The sequence below is a fragment of the Apteryx mantelli genome, chromosome 3 (genome assembly GCF_036417845.1).
Source record: "Apteryx mantelli isolate bAptMan1 chromosome 3, bAptMan1.hap1, whole genome shotgun sequence".
Lineage (NCBI taxonomy): Eukaryota > Metazoa > Chordata > Aves > Apterygiformes > Apterygidae > Apteryx > Apteryx mantelli.
This window is the reverse complement of record NC_089980.1, coordinates 133,800,121-133,825,877: the sequence shown is the minus strand read 5'-3', so window position 1 is coordinate 133,825,877 and position 25,757 is coordinate 133,800,121. Positions and strand designations below refer to the sequence as shown.

The 25,757-nt window shown below is 38.4% G+C and overlaps 1 protein-coding gene across 4 annotated transcripts in view; it reads right to left on the bottom strand.

Annotated features, from left to right (window-relative positions):
* SUPT3H (SPT3 homolog, SAGA and STAGA complex component) overlaps positions 1-25,757 on the bottom strand; it is a 284,434-nt gene that overhangs the window by 39,263 nt on the left and 219,414 nt on the right. For all 4 annotated transcript variants that reach the window (XM_067294403.1, XM_067294404.1, XM_067294406.1 and 1 more), the window contains 5 exons: positions 20,294-20,369; positions 17,392-17,504; positions 16,599-16,706; positions 15,893-16,081; positions 13,305-13,415 (listed from right to left, as the gene is read on the bottom strand). In XM_067294403.1, coding sequence (XP_067150504.1) covers positions 13,305-13,415; positions 15,893-16,081; positions 16,599-16,706; positions 17,392-17,504; positions 20,294-20,369 — 597 coding nt within the window. The remainder of the gene's footprint in view (positions 1-13,304; positions 13,416-15,892; positions 16,082-16,598; positions 16,707-17,391; positions 17,505-20,293; positions 20,370-25,757) is intronic.

The following is a 25,757-nucleotide window of genomic DNA, read 5'->3' as shown; positions in this document are numbered from 1 at the left end:
GCACTGCAGTCCTCTTGATGGTAATTATTTCTAATTTGCCCCTCTCCCCTCAAAAAAGAACCCCCAAACCCAAACTCTTCACCACCGACAAAAGTAACCTAGTGAAATTCATAACGTCTGACTCCCAGGCTGTCTGTACTGCAATAACTCTACGCAGAGACTGCTTGCTTCCAGCAGTTTTATCACCTTTGGCTGTAAAACCAAGACATGGAGATGTCTCGAGAGTTTTATTTTTTCTGTTGTCTCAATTCTTTACCATCAAAAACAGCAACCCTGTCACTGCACCACCGCATTTAGAGCCCTGCCAGAGCCTTGCCATTTGTCCAGCGCAGCTCCGCCAGGCTGGGTACCGGCCCCTTCCTCATCTACCTGTTAAGCTGCTCTTAGCAAATGGAAGCAAATGTTTATCGAGCAATTATTTCTTTTGTGTTTGCACCATGCCAAGCTTAAAAGTTAATACTCTTACTGATTCAGCCACGACTAGCAGTATTAGCATTTAAAGGATGTGAAATCAGAGGCAGAAGATTCATAGCCAGAGCCCTTGACAGAATTATATGAGTATTATACCAATTCCTTCTGTTTTGGTAAAACAGAATACAGAGGTTTTTTTAACCACTCAGGTATAGTCCAGGTCCAACAGTCATTCAGGAATCAAAGTCTGAAAGAAACTTATCATTTTTCATAAACCCCAATTTCATAAACGTTTTCAGGGCTTTGAAGAACAGCTCTCAATCTTGCTGAAAGACAAGTAAGCTACAGTTTAATCCATGTGCGCATTAACTAACATAAATACTTACAGAGACGCTAAGGAGCATTCGCCCACAAAGAATCCCTCCCCATTCCCTCCACTTTAACTAAGCAACATGGAGGCAAGAGTGTAATTTCTACCAAAAAATAACTGAGGAACTTAATCACTGAGGAGGGAAATGAATTTTTCAGGGTGATATAAACTAGGAGCAATAAGGAGGAAAAAGAAAAAAAAAAAGGAGTGGAGCTGTTGGTTTAAAAGCAAGAAAACCGTCCTGACTATGAAACAGTGGATACAAGGGACATAGCTGAAAGCCACTGGTTGAAGTTTAACTGTACACTGGATGTCACAGTCACAATTGTAAATATAGTATTATATACAGCACTAAAAATACAACCGGTACCTGGTTAACTTATTTTAATTTCTAGATTCTGATATTCCTTTCAAGCATTTCCCTACATTTCATCGTTTTTCTCTAGTGCTGTTAACAACCCAATATTGATCCATTGCTGTATCCTATTGAAATTTAAATCTCTTAAGCAACTTCCAAAATTTTCCAGTGAAGCAAAAATTACAAGGTCATAAAAATGATCCTGTCTTGATTTCATCCCATTTTATGCTCAGTGCTAATGCTTTTTGAGGACTCTCATCTATCTTCTCATATTCTGGCACCTACCTTTACAGCATGCACAGATACACAGCTGGCCCTTCCTCAGCTAAGCTATGTAAATGTAGCTCTTTCAATATCCATGTTTATCTTCACAGACAGCAAAAACTAACTGAATCTCAAACCTCAGCCTAGCTCTAGTTTAAACTAATATCTCTCCCCACTAAATCTTTTTTGAAACATTCTGCCTTTCATCCCAGCAGTGGAAATGTGCGCCTTGTCTGCTTCATCAAATCTACTACCAGTGCCTTTAAGATCACCATTACTAACAAAGAACTTCCATAAATTAAATGCCCGCAGAATCCAAGATGCCATGAAGAATTACTTTATATGCAAATAAAAAAATGTTAAAGCCTTTCACATAGCAGAAACGATTTTCTTAGTTTTGCCTATTAATATACATCTAAGTATAGATGTATTTACAAACTATATATGTATTTCTTTGCACATCTGTTTATATCTCTGAAGATACATCTTTACCTCCTACATGCAATAATTTAAAAAAAAATGAATGTTGAGGTAACAAATAAATCAAAATATATGTTATTAATAATACTGAAGGCCTCAATTCAGCATGCACATTAGTCAGACCGAAGGTATAGTTTAAAAATTAGGCATATGATCACTTTGCTGAACTGTGCTTTACACGATCTTGAAGTGAAAGCCAGAAAGCTGGAACAATGCAAACACTCAAGGAAGGGAAGAAACACAAAAAAGCCAAACTGAAATTAGTTGCCTCCAGTCTGGTGCTTAAGTTTGATTCAGCTGGAGAAATATCTGCAAGCACTACCAACCATGCAGCCAGGCTCCTTCAAACAGGTCAACTTTGGAGAAAAGGAGAACTTAGCTGGTGCCCACTTCTGTCTGGACCTTGTTATAGGACTACGTGAATGAGAGAACAGGCAACTAGAACAGGAAAGAACTACAAGAGTTACAGAAAAATACTGCCACTTGCTCCTGGCATTCCCAGATTATTGTCTATTGCTTTCCAGAATTACCCTGTTATTCTAGAGATTTTATTCTCTGGTGTGTATTTTTACTTGCAAAGCGACAAGTCAGTGATCCTAGAGATGTCCAAGGGTAGAGCTTCTGTCCAAGTTCAACTCAGTAGCACACATCTGTCTTGTCTATCATCTTACCTCTAGCGACAGATATAAAATTTAAAATGCAGATCCTGTTCACCGGAAGAAACTCCAAGTTTCATGCAATTTTCTTAAAAACAGATGAATTCCAACTCTAACAGTTATAAGATCCTGAAGTTCTCACAATGTTTCACCTGGACTGCTCACCTCCTGTGCTAAGAAGTAACTGCAACAATTCATGTTGCAGTGTGGAACGGTGTAAGTACATTATGCTGTTGCCTAAAAGCAAACGTATACTAACGCACTCATAAAAAAAAGAAAGCAACAGGGAGATGGACTTTTTATCTAGGTAATGACACGTAAGAAAAAAATATATTACTCTTAAGATTCTTGAATTATCAAGCAGCTACCAGGAATCTCTGTAACATATGCACTACATGGATGTAATGCCACTATCTTAACAAGAATTAACGCAAATTACTTACGATGTGCATGTTCCTGTATCATCCCTTTGTAGAGTATCTTGGAATTCTTAAGTAAGTTGCCTTCTGTTCTAGTATCTGCTCGTAGAGTCACATTTGCTCACCTTACCCGTCAAATACATATTTATGTAGCTGTTATTACATTTCAGATTACCATGAGCAAAATTCCAGAAGGCAGGTTCTCATTTATACTAAGATCCTATAAGCCGTTCAGGAGGCACAAAAGAACATACATTTCATTGAAGAAAAAATGTATTCTTACCCTAGGATCCTTTTACGCCAGTACAACTGTGCGCAAAAAGCCTCTAGTACATATTTGAATTTGGCCATGCATAGCTAGAAAAAATAAATAATTACGCATGGTTTACGAAATCAGCAGTTGCTTTGTTTGATATGAGAGATTCGGTTAATTGTAAGCTTCATAGCCAACTTTTTTCGCCTCACTAACAGAGATTGCCTTTTTTTTTTTTTTGCGAAGAAGAATTTGTTTGGTTACAAGAGATGAAAAGCAATAAAGCAAAATCTAGGACTGTGAGCAACCCTGCTTTAGCAAGCCGCACGTGTTCTTTTTCAGGACTTCCAGCACCACATGCTTGAGAAGGCAGCGACACAGCAGAGCAGCAACCTTTTGCACTGCGGTGCAAACTACATTAGCAGAGTCGTTCCATGCCAGTGTCTCCCACCTCAACAGAGCCACATCTATCCTGCCTCCACGGCTCGCACGCTGCTTGCAACAATTCATGTACTGTGTTGTGTTTTAAGACACTGATGTATGTGCAATCCTAGAATTTTAAATGTCCCCGCAGGATATCAAATACTATCCAGACCATTTGTAAATACTTTCCCAGTGCTCCGCAGAAAATGAGCCAGTTCTTTTCAAAATCGACTTAAATGACATTTTTGGTCTTATCTAAGAATCTCTGTTCTTGTTTAATAAAATCATCTGGGCAACTTGCTGTTTCATCAGCACCGCGAGCTTATGCCTTCATTAATAAATTCTCTTTGAGTGTTAAGATTACCCCCAGTAGAGACAGCTGGGAAACTCTAACATAAAGTCAAGCAGCACGTTTAATGACCAAAGAACTTCTGGAAACTTAGTCCAAAATGATACATCATTGTGTCAGACACTCTTAGGCAATATGCAGTTTGGTCTCCCTCTTCAGAAATACGAAACCCCCTGAAACCGCTACCACAAATTGCGAACCTTTTAAATTACTGCCAAGCCACCTGCTTTTCTCCAGGAAACTTCATAAACCTCCCCAAATTAGTAATGTCATTAAGTAAAGCTTACGGAACCGTTGTTATCCTGATGGAGCATTAGCTGTTTACCGTACGGAAACCAATCGGGATAAATAGACCGCCGTGTATATTGTATGTTCCATTCCAAATCAAATGCTTTAAGATACTCTCAAATTTGCCCTTCTTTTATATTTAACGTCTCTGGGAGAAAACCACGTAACCTTATTCTCAGGATTAACCGCAAGGCAATGCAGAAGCCGCGTTCGGGACGAGCGTACGGGAGAAGATGCTCAGCCCGCTCGCTCGTCCTCGAGCGACGCTAACGGCTGCGCAAACCGGCAGCGCAGCCCGGCGTTCCGGGCCGGCGCCACGCGGAGCGCCGTGCCATCGCCTCTCGGGGCAATTTATCCCGCGCGATGATTTAGGGGACAGTTCGGTGGCACCGTTTTGGGGGCGAAGGCGAAAGCGGCGGGGAAGGGATGCATAAATCAGAGGTGACTGGCAGGTAAAGGATATACGCCGCAATCAGCCAAGCCATGTGCACGCTGGCACAAATTCAGCGCGATCATTTATAAAAAGCTGAAGGCAGGCGTACACAAAAGGGGGTCTGGTGCTAACTAAATCCACAGATAGATTACACGCCACTGGAATAAACACTTCCAGATGCCGGCACACAAAACCCTTTTACAGAAAGCAATGTTTTCTTTCATAAATCCGAGAGGAGGAACCGGGCGGTGGGGGCTGGGAGGGAAGGGAACAAGATTTCCAAGCTGCCATCCGACTTCCTACCGCTTTTATAGAATAATAACTCATATTTTCAAATACACAGTGTGAACATTATGGAATAACAAATAACTACAGACAATGGCTCGGAACACGGGCAAAGCCATCGCAAATATGTGACTGTTTAAGGAAAGAAAATCCTATTTTTGCGTTCAGAATGAGAAGAAACAATGACAAAATTGTGTTTTTATAGATCAGAAACCAAAGAGATAACCACAGGTCAAGTTATCGAATGACTTGCAGCACAAATATATACATTTCGTTTCTGAAAAAATGATTACAAATGAAATCCTGCCTTCTTTAAAGTCAGTATCGAGTGATTTTGATTACCAATGGGGGCAATATATCATATACAGGACCCTAAATATCAGAGATTTTTGGTCAGACTTCAGTTTCTATGTACCTAATTTCTTTTAGAGACAGTATTCAAAATTTTACATCATTCAAGTGCTTTGGAAAAATTTAGATGTAACGTACCCACATTGTGTATATTGAAACAATTATTGAAGATTGTATTCCAAAACTTTTCACTACTGTTTTGGTCTGAAGTATGCAGAAAAAAATTCCTTTCAGTTAAGAAGAATAACTTGCAGACCAAATGTAAAGGAGACTTTTTTTTTAATGCATAAGGCACAATAAACTTGCTTTTTGGAATTTTCTGTTCTGCTTATCTTGTTTATCACAGAAAAACATACCACCATACTATCCCTTGTATTTTCAAAGTTTCCCTCACTTCTTTCAACCCCCAGGATCTGCTGCTTTAGTCTCCCACAGGCTCAGCTTTGCCATGTCTTCAACCGATTTTCCATGAATTTTGGTTTCTATAGGAAATCAGTAGTACCTGGAATACTTGCATTCATTATTTCAGAATCCGTAATAGTTTGGCAGTCTTGTGTAAGGCCCAAATAATGTAATTCTTCACCAAAGGACATTCTCTGGTGCTGCATGTTCTTCACAGCAGGAACGTCCCAAGCAGCATCATAAATGCGGCTTTGTAGATATTCATCGTGTAACGATGCCCACACAATTTCACGGGACTGAAATATGTAGCAAGGGAAGGTTTAGACTGGCAAGTCATTTCAAGCTGCAATTACCTGGGGCCTGGAGGAGTACTCTCCCCCAAAAGTAAACACGCAGGTTACACCCCGGGCTCTCTGAGCCTGCTCCACGGCCCCGCGCTGATGCTGCCGAGTGATGGCCACTGGCTCCCATAGCTCCGTGAGGTAGCACGATTTCCTCCTACAGTCTCAGTTTCCCTTTGGCTAAACATCTAAACCACTTCACTTCAGACCTGACGTAAAGAATCCGTTTTGGAAATGTTTTCCAATTCTTTTTGCCTCTGTTCTTACACAGCTGTAGCTGGCTGCTTTTTTTAATTTCATGGTAGAAGATGCTAACTACGCTTTTGACTAGAGCTGATGTCTCACGGTCACAAGCACTACTTAGAAACTTGTATTATTCGGCAGTTGAATAATTTCAAAGAACTCAAAATAATTTCTTTAGAGACTTTATGTTGGCCTACCTGGTAAGAAATGTAAAAATATACATCTGACAATTTTGTTATCACAACAGCATCCTAAATATTATTATTTAGAATAATATTTGGATGAATATTAGGATAGTATCTATAGGCCCTGTCAGGACTTAAGATGATCTTCACCGGGTACTTTACAGAGATGGCCTTTATTCTGATGTGCTCAACATCTAATTAACTGAGACCACAGAGGATATAACAGAGACCACAGAGGATATAACAAACAAGTGATAAAAAAGCGCGCTGTTTAGGATGCCAAGCACAAAGTGCCCCACGACTGATATAAAAACACTGGAGCACAGACGGTCACACCGTATGAGAGAGAAGATGATGGCAAAAGATACCTTTTAGCCAAGACCGAGGAGAAATTCATACACAAAAAACACCATAGGGTCCGACATAAGGACAAACAGAATCTGTACTTTTAAGTTTTCATTGGACACAGGTACATTAGGAGTACATTAGTGAGGGCACTCGGCTACCTGCACGTCTTACCAGTGCAACCTGCACTACAAATTCCAAGGGCTAAATGGAGTAATGGGTAGAAGGTCCCAGACCATTCTGATTTTGTTAGGTTTATGGTTTCAGTGCCTTATTTATACTTGCATTTTGATATTCTAGCCTGCAAGGCCTTATGAATGAAAGTCATTTGAAAAATAAATGCCATGGTAATAGCTCATTAAAGAGAATACGCAGCTGAATGGCTCTGTATTAAACAACTGCTGATAATTTTATAAATCAAAATGAATATTTTGAATGAACTTCCTTTACGTGTCTTAGAAGAGTGTTTGCAATAGGCCTGCAGGATCCTGAATCTAAATCTAACATATTCTTCTTATTATTTTACTTGGCTTGCTAGTCTGTAAAAACATTGAACTTAGTAGAATTTGGATTGATATTGGTTTTGATTCCATTTAAATCCTGAATTTTATTGAGATCAGTGATGCTGCCATGGTGTAAAGTGAGTAAGAGTCCAGAACTAAAGCTTCGGGAAGCAAGAGGAATACATGCAGGTCATGCCCAAAGCTATGGCAATTTGCTCTTTCTCAGAAAGAGATTCCGCTAACTTCTCATTGAACTCCAAGTAGGCAATTCTTCACATGTAAGAGAAGTAACTCTCTTACTCTCTTTGCTCTAGGCCAGACTTCAATGCACATTAATACCTAGACCACTCATCAGAATGAACTATGAAGTGACCTAATCACATGGTTATATATGGACCATAATTACGAACAGAGATTATATAAAAGCATTAGAATATTCATATATATTAATTTTATAGTTAAATGTAAATTCATCTCTCAATATAAAAAGTCCGTTAATCCTATGTAGGCAAATTTCCCATTAATTTTTGCTTGAATAAGGAAGTAAGATTTAGCCTGCAATGAAATAATGCACATAAAATGTCTCACTGCTTTAACCTAAATGCACAGGGCACAGAAAAATATTCAGTTACAACATATGGAATTGCATCATCCCACATGATGAAGAGTTACATATTTCCCATTCCTGTCTTGCAAAATTATATGGTACTATGTTTTAAATCAATCATTTGTACCTCTGCTCCTTGAAAGTCTGGATCATGCTTTAAAGTGGGCAACAGTGAGTACCACCCAATATTGTCAATAGAGAATATGTGGATAAAATATATGTCTAGACTACCTTAGAGATGATACAGTGCAGAGGAATCTAGAGTACACTTGCTGCTTTCCATTGTGGCTTGCACTCTGAGACAAAAACCTAAATGCTCTAATTATGCTAGTCGTTTTGACATAGCTATTAAGGTCAAAATAAATGCAAACGGATCATTTTCACTACTTTAATGTTAGTTCTCATTTACCATATGATTATAAAACTTTCAAAGTGCTCTTTTTGTCCAAACCAACATCTATCAAATGCTGCTAAAGAATAAATTACACAGCTCAACTCTTCTCCCAAAACTGCCTTATTAGGAACACCTATCACAATCATCAGATGGAAGAGATGGACAGTCACGATGAAATGATAACAGACAAAGATCAGCTGTCAGAAAATATCACTGTTGATGCTTGACAGATATATAATAACCATCTTGAGAAAAATATTCCTGAAAGAATGTATATTTTTTCATACAAAATATGCTCCTATAAGTGCTTTTTAAACAGAAATAGAATCAAAATGCCCAATGATTATATGGGACTGAGTTTTGTAGATAAAGCTAATACTTACATTCAGGTTTTCCATTTGACAGGTAACAGTAATATTTTGAATAGTTCTACATCAAAGAAGTTTTCAACAAGATTTCCTTTGGAAATCTCAAGTAGTTTCTGAAAGAAAATATGCCTGCAGCTGGTAACTAAAACTGATGTGGTTCTTCTCAGTTTCATCAAGCTTCACCACTCAAAATCAGCAAGATTCAATGAAACCCACATACAATATTAATCATGTCATTACAACTCAGCAATAGTCAGGGCACTAGAGTGTCTCTCTCATTAACTGGAACAGAATCAGAGGCTTACAGTCTTTGGGAACGTTTTGAATATAAGTATATCCAAGTCAACTAGGTCTCAAAGTTGAAGGAATGAAGTTCGCAGGAATCCTATCCGGATTCAGATCCTGGACTCTAAAGTAGGAAACGTAGAAACTGCAAAATCCCCATATTAGGCATAAGATCCCAAATTCATTTTCATATATGCAGAAGCTTAGAAATCAGAGAGCATGCATTGTCCTATAATGTTCTTTCACCGGTTGGTTTCCTAAACTATTAGAATCAGTCAGCATGACCAGCCAGTTGGCATGCAAGTCCACAAGCCACAGGTGTTTTGAGGGAGTCTGTATGACAAGGGTTTCTCACAGTCAATAGCATCCCTGGGATGCATATTCAAAGAAATTTTGCTTTGTTCCTGCCGTCTGCTTGCCCCTACTTCTGGAATCGTAGACCTAAGAAACTCAGGTTAATGACTTCAGCGTGTTGTGTATGTAAATCAACTGCAGCAAATTAACTTCTTCTTCTTCAATGACTTATTTGCATGTATATTCACAGAGTGCATGACTCCAACAACACACTTCTCCATACAAACCTATCAGCAGACCTTCAAGTTTTCACATGGTAACAATGATCGATGTGTCTCAATTATCATAATGTTTGGTGAAAATGAAGATAGAGCTCTGAGTAGCCCTCTGCAAACTACATTGAAAAAGACTTCTGCAACAAATACACTTTCATGACGTTGAGCTCTAGTGGCATGTGTCTAAGCAAATATGGAGAAGTTATACTAGCCATCTTACAGCAGATCTTTGTATAACCAGATACAGCCATTTCTTTGGATTGCAGTAACAGGGACCAATTGACAAAGGATTTAGTTCTGTCTGTGCAGAAGGTGTGGGCACTCTGACAAAGTCCCTGGAGGCGCATCAATACTAGCAGAATGAAAGTTAAAAATGAAAACAGCTAAGTGTTTCCTAGGTAGCATGAAACCTTGATACAACTTTGGACAGCAGTTTGAGGTATGCTCTGTGGAAACCTGTTACAGGGAAAAACTACATCAGAAGGATCTGTACATCCGAGGAACAATCTCATAGAAGCCTCTAGAAGAGACATTTTCATTCAGGAAGCTAGTACTTGAACCAAAGCTGTTAGGAAACGAGTTTTCTAACTAGAAGAAAGAAATGTAATAGTCATGGGTTATCAAATACCAAGAAACCATCCAAGGATGGGTGAGAGACAACCACCAATTACACCCTGACATTACTCACAGAAAGTCTTTCACCTTTTTGTAATAACAGACTTGAGGAATAAAAAAGGTTCATCAAATGAAGAGAAAGCTAAACTCACTTGGTTTAATTCTTTTGAGTAGTAAGTAGAAATGAAGACAACCAATTCTGCCTAACAAGGAGAACCATGTGGTGCTTGTGCTGTGAGGAGTGGAACGTGGCAAAACTGAGATAACTTTATCTCCCTGAATCCCATGTGAGGGGGTCTAGAAACAGACAGGCTAAGACGACTCTGTTGTGAGAACAGGTTCGACCAGGTGGGATGAGAATTATCATCAGAACTCTATCTTGCCTTATCTTCTGGAGGACCTTCCAGCAATGGAGTGATAGGAAAGGTCTACATCAGATGGTTTCACCAGAGAAACAGATCTGAGAGGGATCCTGGATATAAACTACTGCTTTCTTGTTTACATCTGAAAAGGAAAGGTTGATTTTGAAAGTTCATGGAATAGAATGAACCTATGAGATCCAGTCACTCTGTTTCCTCCAACATGAAAGTTATGGTGGTATGCAATGGAATCTAAACTGGGGATCTAAATTTAATGCTTTTAAGTGTGAATCTTCAGCCACTTGTACTGGCACACCTTTATCCGTATCAGTATTTCCTGAGCTTAAGTCCACTTTCAGAAAGCAAATGGCCAAGGTTGAGATAATGCCCTGCACTGGCTCTGACCAGTTGTGACAGTTCCTACTAAACTCTCTTGAATATGGGAAAATTAAGGATCCTATGCTGCTTGTACTAGTCCGGATCCTACTTCGAAAAGAACCTCTCAAGCCAAGATGCCCATCAAGGTCACCTGTACCAGACAGTCATTAGAATTGGTCTAATAAATATGAATTTACAACAGGATTCAGTGGCTACAGTAAATACAGTGAAGTTCCTCTACTTTGCCTGTTCAGCAGGAGAATATGGGGCAGGATGAACACCTAGCTAACCTGTGATGGCCTTCAAGCCGTTATAAACACTGAAGCTGCAGTTTGATGGGTGCCACCACAAGGATCACAAGAAGTGCATCGAGTAAAGCCACCTTTCTTCCTGCTTCAGTCATGCTGTCTGGGAGGTCAAGCAGATTTGCAAAGAAACTGTTCTAAAGGGGATGGCAATAGGAGCAAGCAGAAGTCATCCAATGCAAGTGTTGCCACAGTACTGCTCAAAATACAGTATTTTAAAAACAACACTATGACAGACTGGCAATACGAAAAGGCAGAGTCAAAGAAAGCATCAATCCACCTTCACACTTACTGCATTTGTAAGGAACTTATGGGAAGTGAGGGGCACTTTCTTCTTAAACGACTGTGATAGGAGTGAAGTGGTTTGTCCCAAGAATTGCCAATGAGGGTACTGACAGGAAGAGTTAACTATATTTGAGGGAAAATATGGGCTGATTTCAAATGACTACACTGAAATAGCTTTCAAAATGCTTTTCCTGAACGGTTTCATTAAAAAAGGGAAGTGTATTACTAGCTCTACAACATCTGTATGTATCTAGAAGACGGCCCAAGAGTCTCTCTCTCTTTCTTGACCTGTTTAGAGGGAACAAGGTCTGCTCATCTCATCAACCACATTGACAGAAGGTAATGTTAACAAATTAAAATTTTCAGTGACCTGGACAGTTTGGGAAGTTCGTAAAATAGCAGTACTTTAAAAAAATCAGATTATTTTACTATGTGCTGTGGTTGCAGAGCAATTTTAAACTTCAGTTAATAAATGAGCTGAGTTTTAGTGAGGGTGGGGAAAGGAAGAATTACCTCTCTGTCACTGTTTTTGTGCTGCTCTTCACTTCTTTATAACATTCTCTTCTTTTAGAATATTCTTCTTTTAGAAGCTATCTCCATGCTCTTAGCTGCAACTCTTGAAAACTTCTGCTAAAAAGCATTCTCTATTTTGGACTAGAAATTCTATCCCATAATTTACATGATATTAATCTAGCATTTGTGGGTGGCAAAAGACAGAGGTAAAATACAGTATAGACAATTCATTACAAATACATATCAACTATCATTAATAACCCAAACATGTAGTACCATTTATAAAAGCATTGTCCACAGTTTTGACACTAGGAAAATTATAACTTCACGTACCCTTTTCTACTTTACTTCTGCCTGTTCCTAGCTTCTGAGGTCAAGTCCCTCTGTTTCCTTGATATTTTCGCCCTTCATATACTTCTAAATCATTTTGATGGAGATGAATTTCCTCCAAATTTAGAATCATTTTCCTTTTCTAAAATCCCTCCAAAAATGGACACTTTCTTCCTGATTTTTAGGAGCTCTGAACTAGGGTTTTTGGCGGTAATGATTTCTTTGACACTCATTCTTTTCTAAATGTAGATGTTATGAGGTAAGAAAGGATATATGCCACACAGAACAGCAGACCATAGGAAAATGGCCCCAATTTATGACATTAGAGACAGACAACTCTCACATTTTTATCAGCTGAGAAATTTAAATACAGAATTTGTTTGGCTGCTCTGAACAATGGATTTGCAATTTGCATAGAAAAAATGACGGCAAAACCTCATAATCCATCAGTGTTTTACCGCAAGCTTAGTTCTATTACATTTTAGTCAAGGTTCAAAGTTGTCTAAAGAAACCAATCTCTTCTTTCTTCAACCCTAAATGTGTCACTTGAGAGTTCAACTTCCAATAGAAGCAGTATCTGACACACAACTAATTTTAGAATATAAAGTGCTCCTCACCATATTGGAATACATATAATTTAAAATAACTGTAAACCTAAACTCTGCAAAAACAGAAAATTCAAGCACTAACAAAAAAACATAATTTGTAATTGAAAGAAAATAATATTTAAAAGAAAAAAAAAACTTTTTTGTCCTTCCAAAAAGAGACAGAAATTACTAAGTTTTATTTCCCAAGAGAATTATGCCACTTTTATAAAGAAAATTACAGTCACCACAAATTGCTCTCAACAATTCCATAGCTTCTTCATTTGACCACTTGAAAATCAAAGTTCTTTAAGATTATAAATATAACTTTTTATAACTCTGTTATTACGTACTGTGAATGGGGAAAAGGGGCCAATCTTGTGGCCATAGCGTCGAATGGCCTCTCTGATGTGGCTGGGCTGGATGGCATCGCTTTGAGCCTCGATACCACAGGCTGCAGTGCTCTGCAACAGAAAAACACATAAATTGTTACTAAATCAAAAACACACAACAGACCTACAGTGCATACAGTATGAAAATAAACCTTTATAAAATGGACCAAATTTTTTTTTCCTGAGGATACACATCATTACTGCCACACACTACATTAGAGAAAAAAGCTATTAACAAATCAAAGAGGACTTTTACATGAACTTTGCTTAAGAGACCCAGAGAACACTATATTTGTCCTCTTAAATCTTTCACCTAGTGCTGCTGTATGTTGCAATTGAAAAGAGCAGCAAATGCTCAAACTAAAATGAGAGGGTCCTATAAGTCATACTGCAATAACCGCAGAAACTATTTTTAAAACATTTCAGGCTTTCATTATGATGTGAAGGGGTGGGGAAAATATTGAACAAGTACCCAAAGCAGAAGGCAATTTGACACCAAAATCACAACTGAATAATATCACACTGAAATTTGAAAATAAAGCATGTGACATTACGGTGTTAGAGAGATGCAAAAATATTTTAATATCTCAAAGTGGACTGTTTTCAAATTTCAAATGAAGTTTTTTGGACTAAGAACCCTAAATTGAAAAATAAGATTTCACTGGTAATGATCCACTGATTTTACAAAAATATCCCATGAATTTTAGAAGCAAAGATTACTCTTTTCTCTTTGCTAATTGAACAATAATGTTGCTCGAGGCCTCACCTAGGCATTCGAGATAGCTGCTTGCCAGAATTCAGACAGCTTATCAGAGTGATGGCTGTGTGGTAATAAATTAATGAAAACGGTGTTGGTGAACGTACTAAGAATGACAAAAACGTACTTTGTACACTGAAATTTACTGCGCACATACACACAGATCCCATACATTTACATTTTCAAACTTGGGCATTGAAAAAAAAAAAGGTTTTATTTTCAAGAGTGCTGAGTCGACTGGCGTCTGTGTGCATACACAGAGAATATTCATAATATGATGGCGGATTCTTCCCTTGCTGATTGACATTCGTAAAGGGAATGTGAAACTCAAATATTTTCTGCTGGACTGGGCCTGCAGGTACTAATAATAACATTCACCACGTAAATTTTTTTCTCAGTGCCTCAGTATATCTATGCCTATTAAAATTGAGGAACTGACGGGAATATGTTATTAAAACCATGCACTTTTTAGAAGATAATTTTTTTTTAAAGGCATTAAGTAAAATACCAGGAACTGAAAAGAAACTCACAAAGCTAGTGAAATACACCATGTATCAAAAATTATACCTCCTAAATCCTGGCGCCTAAGAGTGACAACAGAAGTCATCCACGGAAACTGAACATCATCAAATGTGATATAAAAAAGGAAGTGGGAAAAGCATTCCAAAAGTCTTAAGAAAGGTTTTAGGATGATTAAAGGCTTTTAAAATGGAGCGTAACATGGGCAGAGCAAAAAGTGGATTTATTGGGAGCATCTACAGCCCTGATGACTCTACAAGGACAAAATACACCTTTTTCTAAGTGTCACTGTGAAAATTACCAGTTAAACCCTGTGAAAAATGAGTATTCGTTGTAAGAGAATAACCCACGTGAGAGAATCGCAAGTCCCTCCGCGGCTCGGCAGCAAACTGAGTACCGCCACCACGTTTTTTTCAAAAAAGCCCTAAGTGACAAGCACAGAACATGCTAACCAGTTTATTTAATCAAATCTATTTCCCCTTTGGTTTTAAGGTACAGATATCCCTCTCACCTAGAACACCAAGGATCTACCACAGAAGACAGGAATTGTAATATTTACATTTCACCTACTGAATATGAGATAGTTTATTCAAAGTAAAACAAATATTTCGATTGAATGGAACCAACTGGCATAAAAATAAAGCGGGTCAGGCAAAGTTGTTATAGGCAAAAAAGGCAGTCGCCTAACACTGCTGGGAGCAGGAAAATCACAACCACCTCTCTGCCTGCTTTGCTTACGCTTTGACCCTAGAAACCTGCTGCTACTGTCAAGCAAGGGGTTGATTACATGGGGCAATGTCTATTCCAGGGGCTCCACAGGAGCCTTGGGCTAGCCTGAGAGGTTGTGGAGTCTCCTTCCTTGGAGATATTTGAAAGCTGTCTGGAGACAATCTTGGGCAACGTGCCTGAGCAGGGGGGTTGGACTAGATGATCTCCAGAGGTCCCTTCCAACCTCAACCATTCCATGATTCTGTGAGCCACTCATCTTGGAAGAATCAGTTGTCACTCTGGCTCTGCTCCTCTCCCCTCTCCTTCTCACGACAAATGTAAGTCCAGCTGTCTTTACACCAAAAAAATTCATTTGCACTATTACTGAGAAGTCTTAACTTATTTCTGACAGAAGGAACACTAAACACACTTTTGCCCCTACCATAATACCAGTATGCAGCATGTGATGTATTTTAAAATTAACAGGAACCAACATTTAAAATGAGATGCATCATTATTTCCTGAAGATGTTTTGATTTCTATTTCAGGCTTGCGTGACAAATACCTTTTTTCTTTTTCTTTGTTTGGATTTGGTAGAGTCCTGCCCAATTCCACCATTGCCCAGGGCTCCTGCCTGGCTTTTCCCAAGGTGTTGCTGTCCTGCTGACGCTGGAGGTGTGGGCGTAGGAGGTGGTGTGTTTTCGGGAGAGTCAAGACTGGTCTTCACACTTGTGGCCTGCCCTAAGAGGTGGGGCTGTCAAAACAAGGGGTCAAACAGCCAGTGTAAAATCATATCACGAAGATTTATTGCCTTCTTAGATTTAGTATTAGAAGAAGTATAATGCAACAATAAGTTTGCTCATTCTACAGGTAACTGTAATATTTATACCACAGTAATGCATGTATTATCCCTGTGGTACTTGTTACTGCTGACAAGTATCACTATGAACTTGAATTTCCAATCCTATAACAGAGAGAGACTTCCATACAGACAGAAGGAATTTCCACCCAAATAGAGAGCACTTACATTTAAGTACAAAGATGCTGCTAAGAACTTAACATTTGGAGCCATAATTTAACATCTTTTATTTTATGCCCATAACTTCACTGTTAATAAACTCAGGAACAGGAGCGCACGTCAATACCTACCAGATTTCAATAGGAGCTACTTGGAATCCGAAAAACCACCACATACATGTAATAGTGAAACACCAAATACATATACTCTATGCAGTAAGAGTTACACTAATATGTGAGGAAACAGTACTTACCTCCGTAGTGTTGTGATACTGTATGAAGGTAGCAGATATGGCATGACTGAATGGGTCACCAGCTTTGGGAGCCATGTCCTGTTTAACCAAAAGGGCCAAGTCCACCAACTGCGAGGGCAAAAACAACCAGTAAAGAGGGAGCTTTACTGACATGGTACGTGCGCTGAATGCCATCATAACAAAGCAGGGAGATAGGACTTGTGGGTTGAGGTGATTCTTAATGATTCTCAGTAGAAATCAAAGTTACTCAGAGATACTTTAGCCTAAGGAACCCTTCTTTTCCACTTTTGTAAATATATGGAGTAATTTATCTACCCAAAAGGGCTCAGCATGTCACTAAGCATTTTGTTTTTAAATGGAGTATAACAAGGGCAGAGAGAAAGCTGAACTTATTGGGAGCATCTAAACATTTTGTTTTTCCTGGAAATCCTGCTTTTTAATCCAATTGTGCAATCAGGTTGAATGAACCTCAGCACGTTGCCAGAGGTCACATAGCGAAGTATGTGGTTCCAGTTTGGACTTGAATAAAGTTCATGCTGGACTCCACTCTCCTCTGTAAGCAATATAAAACATTGCTTTTTGCGTATCAGTGATGAATGTGTGGTATAGTACACATCTGTTATACAGTAAATTGAAAGACAGATAGGAATCCAATTAACTGCGTTAGCAGACAGAGTTACTCTATGCTTCTAAGGGGGGGTTACAACATAGTCAGTCGGGACTGAAGTGCATCCAAGAGTAACTAATTAATTTTGTTTAAGCAGAACACAGTCAGTATAGTAAACTCCCTTACCTGTGCCACAGTCTCATATGCTAAATATGCCAAAATCTCCATTGCAACTGCATTTGGCTTTATTTCCATACTGCTACAGTCCAACCAGTCACGAAATTTGGATGCTTTCTTTGCTGTCAGTTCAAATCATATGGGAAAAATGAAACATTAACAACAGGTAGGCCAAAATAATGCATTTTTTCCACTTTTCAAAGTACTGCAAATATGAAACAGGAAGTGGGGACGTGCCTTGATTGGCTGGGGACAGAATTCAAGGTTTAACAAAATGGAACTAGTGGGTAAAAACAATTATTGCATACACAACATTTTGGAAGCCCATAAACAACATGGAGGAAATGGGAAAACACACAGTTAAGCAATCATACCGGAGATTTCAGAATGAGGAAGGATCTGCTGCAGAGATGGACAGGACATACCTGACTTTAAACGTATTATGGTGAAAGAAATAATATGATTGCATCACAGCTTTGATGAATGAGTGAAGAAGCACGAGAAGAAATGAACAAATCTGAGATTCTGAGCCCAGATAAAATGGTAAAATTGTATTAATGACAGCAAAGACAAATGAAGAAGGAGAGAAGAAGAACTACCAAGTCCTGTGTTAACTATGTAGGGATTAGCTGCTGACAAGCTAGCCAAAATGATTTGTAGATGAGTGCTTTAAAATGTGCTTTGGATATAAAGAAACAAGGATGGATGCAGATCTGCACATGATCAACATTCAGATAAGAACTTCATACTGCAAATGCATGAAATAACTTAGGAAAAACACATAGAGAAAAAAAAATGGGACAAAGAAACATGTGGGACTTGCAAAGAGCATAAAAGGAGGAATCAGAGATACCAAAATGGGGCTGAAAAAACATCATGGAAGTTCACAGGAGAACCAAAGAAAGGACAATCTTAGTTAAGCCAGTGGCAGACAAGCTGATCACAGAAAGCTGTGGAGACTTGCATAGAAATGAGCTAGTAATATAGAGCTCTCAATGAGGGCTGTTTATGAAGACAGGACGACTAAAATGAAGTAAACAGAAGTTGAGAGAATCATTTGAAACAGCAGTTGCAAAGAGACCATTCAATGAGGAGTAAAAAGCTGAAGAGAAACTAGAAAACCAGACGTCAATAATGGTTATTTTTAGGAGGGAGTGAGAAGGCTACATCGGTTCACTGAAGACGAGAAACCAAAGCAAGAGGAAAGTCTGAAGGTGACAGAAGGGCTGCAAAATTTTCCCTAATGTTTAAATTTCTAGTCCTATAGTAGTGGTCCTTGGGTAATGGACTTTTTCTTTTGGCTGTCTTTAAAACTGCACAGAAATACACAGTGCTGTAATTATGACTATAAAATTAGAACAGACTTCTTGAGGTCCATTCCAGGCCTATTCTCCTGTGACCCATTTTTTATGGGTTTATATTACAGTAATATGGGTTTACTACTTCATATATATAAATTAATTTAATTTCTGCTAAAATAAAAGAAAATAAGCAAAACTAACCTTTGTGTTAATTTTGAATGAATGTTCTGCATGGCTTTTAGTATGTGCTATCTAGTTCAGCTCATATACCATAAGTAAATTTGGGCATGAGTCTCTTTTTCTAACAGTTTCAAAGCACTGTAATTCTCTTGACACTGTTACTCTTCAATGGCATTAAATGTTAGTGAAAGAGAATGGTATAGACATGATCCTCCAAAAGCACTGTGAAAATATCACTGAGATTTTTGTATAAATCACAGTCCCCTGGCCAGCAACACGCAATTTGATGTCACAAATTTAAGATTTCTATTTGTTCTGTCTCCAGATGATAATTTGGGGGTTTAAAAATGACTTTATCACAAACCTCTCATTTGCTGAAGTCACCCTAATCTGAAGTAGCATTTATCTAATGGTTCACAGATGCATGATGCCAAATTATAACTAAGCTTACAAAACATATCGAATAAGGAAAAGAAATGCTTACAAAACATGTTTTCCTACATTTGCTGACATTTGCTGATACAGAAGAGTATTTTGAATGTGTCATTTATTTGCCATAAATGACTCACTCTTTCTTCGAATTTAAATGTCCTGCTAGGAAGAACAAGATAAGGTCTCTCATTTAAAGGCACTATTGTGTTCAAGTCTGTGTTGCAGGATCATGTGCTGTTTGGTCATGCTTTTTACTAGCTCCTTCACCTCGCTTTCTCTGACATTTGACCTAAAACCTTAGTCATCACTTAACTGCTTCTGTAATGATGTTTTGCTACATGATCAAGCCCATTAATTTACAGCTCATTATAGTTGTGGCCCACAAGTACTTCTAGTAAGTTGGTTTTCAGTGCTAGTAAAGCCCTAATTCTGTCATCATGTTATTAGTGTTGGAATGGTGTATACTGATGAATTTGGCTAATGTTGAATAAATTCCACAGCAGGAGCTTACAGCTTAAAATAGAAAAGACTCTTCAGTAACTTCTTTGTGTCTCTGTGGATACAGGAATAAAAGCAAAACTTGCTGTTCTTCTCTAATTTTAGATATGTTCCTGTAACCATAAAACTTTATTAACGTGCTGACTATAACAACACCGGGACGGACTTCAGGCAAGTATGGTTGTTTTAATACATTAACTCTTTAAAAAAGTCCTATCCACATATCTCTATACTTTGCAGCACCCCCCACCAGCACAGTAGTTGAACATACAGAAAAACATACAGAAAGCTTGGTAAGTATTCAGATAAAATATTTTGCCTGACAGCCTGAAACTACACTAAATTAACTTTTCCCAGGAGTTATTAGGACAAGAATTTAAAGTTTTATTATTGTGGATGAAACAAAAGTGCTTTCAATAGACTTGAGGTTCTGCTACGTTCTCTGTTACACGAAATAATAATTGAACATCTTAATACAGTGCAGCCATTATAATACTTACAAAAACTCAATTGCCGACTTTCACAAAATTCTGCATACTGGACTGAGTCCATCATTCGTGTTTGTCTTTCTGCTCTCTGACAAAAGAGTAGAAGCACATCATGTACCTTATTTCAGCAAGAACTGCATTCCCCAACAGAATTTACAGCGGCAAAGTGCCAGTGCCATAACCCTGAAGCAACGCCCCAAGTTGAACATGCATTGAACAAGTTAAGATGCAGAAATACAAAACACAGGTTGATCATGAGTCTCGTGAGTCGAGTTTCCCCAGAGGAGCCTGTCACATCTCACTCCAAAGATCTGCTTGCACATGGCTCACCTAGGAGGGAGAAGCGACGGCTCCATTAGGGCAGGTGCTGAGCACTCTTGCCCCGGAGGTGCGCGTGTAAACCGAAGCACGGGAGCAGTCTGCCTACGTGTTTACGGATGACCAAACAAGAAAAATGTTTTCCTGGACTGAGGCCAACGCCTTCTGCGCTGAGCAGAAATGAACCTGCATGTCTTTGAAATGGGAGCGTTATCAGTATCAAAATGAGTAGGTGACATGCCCCTGAGGACGTACTAGACGGAGAGGAGCACTGAAGTGCCCCTTCCCACACAGACATTCAATAAACAGCAGTAACTAAGTGGTAAATGTGTCTCTCTCATCATTTTTCACTGTTAATCTATGCTTGTTTTTTTTTTATGTGTCTGAACACCTACACAGACAGAGAAGAAAGAAAATTAGACGTCAAATTAGAATTTTTTTGAGAAAAATGGCTTAAATATTTACTACTGGATTTTACTACTGGACATCTCCAAACAGTCATGGCATTAAACCATATATTTTATGCACAGCCTGCACAGGCAGGAGATAGCAGTCAGATTAAAGAGAATGATTATCTGATTCAGAAGCAGATAGTAATTTATTCAAGTCTCCCCAACAAGTAAAGTATATTATCTGAAACATCAGGGAAAGGAGCATAACTTTCTTCCAAACAAGAGCCTAATGAATAAAACGAAATCACTAAACCTAGTAAGAACAGAGCTATACCTAAGGACACAAACTGATATCATGAGACCCGCACGTCTGCAGTCTGTCCTTTTAGCCCAAGACACCATGCACCGAGCAGGTGAAGTATAGGTGTGTTTGCACTAAAAACCAAAGCCAAGCCCAAACCCTTTGCTCTGAGTCCCCAGGCACTTTTCCATCTGACAAAATTGAAATTTAATCTGGTTTGGTGGAAAATAAAATGGCTGTTGATGAGAGTAGGTGAAAACAGGATATAAGCCAGCATCTGGCTGTAGCAGTTTCCCAAATCAGAAAAAAAATAAAAATCAGTCCTTCAAATACAGTTTCTTCTTCTATTCTCCTCTGTCTTTTAGGTCACTTTTCTAAGACAATCCACCAACTATGAGATTTTCTTGATAGACAACACATTCCATTTAGTTGTGACTTGAACCACCAACTGTCCAGGAACATATCTCGATATTCCTTCTTTCTTTTCATCTCTACCCAGCTGGTCATTTTATCCTGAAGCCACATATTTCCATTGTATCTTGACTCTTAGTCACTAGGGTAGAAACTCTTCTCCCGAAACATTTCTCAGTTCTCTTTCTCTGCATTCCTCTACTTCCTTCTGGCATCCTGCTTATATTTTGTGGAACTGATAAATAAAAATTTTCAGTCAATATATTCCATTAAGGCATTAAATGAGTTTAAATTTATTTTGTATCTTTTAAAGAATAACTGTCACAATATATGCCATAACTTCAGTCCTCATCTAGCATAACCATAACAGAGATCTGTTTTGCCTCTGAATTAATTCAGTCATAGTTTTCAAGACCAAAAGGCACCACCAGGATCATCTAATCTCATCTCCTGCATAGCACAGGACACTTCTCACATAATATATCCTAGAATTTGCAGTCCTAGAATTTTTCGCATAATTACACTGTATGGTTTAGAAAGACATCTATTTTTGATTTAAATATTTCACATATTAAGAGATAAATTCTTAAAACAATTTCAAATGCTAAGTTTTTATTTAGTGTGGTTTAAACTCTGATCATTTGTGTCTTTGCTTGCCAATCAGAAACTACTAGTTGGGTACTTCTAGGTAATGATCAAATAACAATTTAACTTTTGCTGGATAATCAAATAGATTGAGCTTCTCTAAATACTGAAATATTGCACATGGAAGTGTGCAGAGACTCACAAAAGCGTTGCTTGAAAGGGAAGTCTGGAGGTCTCTAGCCCAGTCTCCCACTTAAAACAGACTACTGCTATTGATCATGTCAGCCACGGCTTTCTCTAGCTAAGTCTTGAAAACATCCAAGGACAGAGATTTCACATTTCCTCTCGGTAACCTGCTCCAGCGTTGCACTAGTGAAAAAGTTCTCTGATGTCCTATCTGAACCTTCCAGCAACAATTTGTGGCTGTTAACCCTTCTTATTCCATCTGGCACTACTAAGAAGAGTTTGGCTCCATCATCTTTGTAACTGTCCTTCAAGCAGTTGTAGGCTGCTAGCCAATCACCCTTCAGCCTCCTCTTCTTCAGACTAAGTCCAGCTCTCTCAGCCCCTTCTCACAGCCACGTTCTCCAGGCCCCTCACCTCTCAGTAGCTTTCAGCTCCACATTTCCAGTTTCTTAGCATCTCCTTGCAACTCAGGGACCCAGAACTGGATGTTGTATTCCAGACATGGCTTCATCAGCACCAAGCAGAAGAGAATAACAATTTCCGTCAATCTGCCAGCCACATTTCTGCTCATGTAGCCCACTGTGCGTTCTGTTTTACCCGTGATGAGAAGACACTGTTGGCTTATATTCATCCTGATGTTCATTATCACCCCCCAGGTTCTTTCCAGAAGGGCTGCTACCCAGCCCAGTTGGTACCCAGCCTGTGCTGATGCATGGGGTTACTCTGTCCCAGATGCAGAAACTCAATGCAGTTTCTGTTGGCCCAGTTCTCAAGGCTATCGAGAACTGTGTGGGTTGAAGCTCTGTGATCCCACGTGCCAGCTGCTCCTATCATCCATGGATTTGTTGGCTGTACATTTTGTCTCCTTGTCCACATTGCTGATGAAGATATGGAACAATATGGTCCCAGTACCAATCCCTGAGGTATTCAGTGTGTTACCAGCTGCCAACTAAATGTCAAGCCATTGGCCACTACCCTTCACATTCAGCAGTCCAGGCAATTTTAAATCCACCCAATCATCTCTTCTTCCATCCTGTACTTCCTATTCTTCCATTGAAAATAATGTGGCAGATAGTATCAAAGTATTTTTCCTTCACCAGTGAAAAATAAAATACTTCTTCTCAAGAATTCCACAAACATCCCTTGACAAAGCAGTACGGCTGAAGTATACATCAAGAGGCATGCCAAAGGCCACTTCAAGTCAACCCCTTACAGACGTGAAAAGCTACCTGGACATGACATTAGGTACATCACGTCCTCATTCTATTATCAGAGAAACTGCTGCACCTTAATCAAAGAGTCGGTCATAATACAATGTGATGGAAACAAATGACTTCTATCTATATAAGCACAAAAAATTTATGCATTCCAAAGAGACCATCCCCAACCTTTAAAAGGAGCAGGAAGACACAGGAAAGCAAAGTGACAGAAAATACTAACACGAGGCATCACGCTTCAAAGCCCTACCCGAGCTGAAAAAGAAAAAGTAATCCAGAAATTTGACAAGGGTATTTTAACATACAATTCCAGGCATCCTGTAACACAATATGGGAATTGCAAGAATAAATAATCCCAAGATGAGTTAGTTAAATTAAATGGTTTATCAGTGCCTACTCTCCGCAAATAACACAGAAAACTCTGATAATCTTTCCTGTAAATGGGTACTGTCAAAGGCCACTCAACATGCCACACAATAAGTTCATTGTCAAAACACTGCAAGTTTCTTAATAAAGTGAAACAACTAAAACTGTCTTAAGTTTATGAAAAAAGGGGGAGGGACATTTTTCCAATAGGGATTTCATTTCTTTCTATAAATTGTCTACAGTACTTGCCCGAAGTGCTAAACACTGCTCTTAATTTTGTTCTTATATATTAAATAAATGCTTACAATTATTTTTCTTTGTGTGAATACCTTGTCCATAGTGAAATTACCTACATATCTGTGAAACAAAATTGCTTTCTCCCTTCAATTTGCCTCCCTATAAGAAGTCCTTCTAAAAGGTGGATTCTAGAGTGATACTTTATTTAAAATACCTCCAAATAAAGTATCTTTTATCATAAATAACCAAACTATATTTTCAGCCCAACATAATCTAACAAAAAAACACGTTATGTTAAGCAAACACAGTTCAAGGGATATGGATATCCATTCCATCAGTCCTTCCAGTTTTAGAAAAATCTATAAATAAATAGAAAGTGTAGAATAAATAGCTAGAGAGGTAGATAAGTATATCATCTTTAAGGAAATAGCAAAGCAGAAAACAACAGCAGATCATCTTTCCTCTGCACTTCTCAAGGTTATAAACCTTAATTATTTTCTCTTATATCATCTCTGCAGTAGAAAAATTTAATGTTCCATTATCTCCACATTTATAATCAATCAATAACACAGGATAAAAGGGGAAAGAAAAAAGTAGTGTTACTCCAGGACAAAAGAATTTAAAGGAAACAGCATTCAAAGTTGTGAAAGTCGCAGAAAGTTTGTGAAAATGCTATAACTCCTAAATAATGCTTACTATTAAATCTATGCAATACCCACTTACTCTTTTCCACAATGCTCATTTTTAAACTAATTTTTCTCAAAAACATGAAATGATACAGATTAAATAAATTTTATAAATTTAAATAATAATTTTTTTTTTTTTACAAGCAATTTTTTTTTCAAATTCTCTTCTTGGATGGAGTAGCACATTACTCCAACAGAACTGAAGTCCTCTTTCATCAGCATAAAAGGAAATTTGCTGGGAATCTTTCCTACATGAAGAAATGATGAATCCCTACTGACACACCACCTTGAAGCAATCTTGGCTTGAAGCATTTTGATTTTAGTTTTGAAACCAGATACAACAAGTGACATGAGTGATGCTGTCCTACTGGGTTATCAAAATAATTAAAAATACATATTTTTTACTTCCTTTATAGTAGCACCAGTCAGTCTAGGCAGTTAAGAAGCTGAGTTATGTGGCATTCAGTAGAGTTAAAATACTCCGCATGCTTTCCTTGGAACATGCTGGAGGATGCAGTAGATAGGAGCTGGCACAGTAAACGCATGCTTCATCTTCCAAAAATGTGATGCATTATGTCCTTCTTTCAGCATGAAGAACCAAAAAGGAAGACTGACAAGGTCAAGCAAAGAAAAGGTAGAGAGCTGTATGTTGTCACCTACCATCCAGGATGAAAAACAATCCTATTTCGATTCCATTTTTAAGCTTTCACACTTGACATATAAAGCTTTTTGTGTGCAGGGAGGGCAAGAGGCCAAACATGAACTTGCTCACCAGCT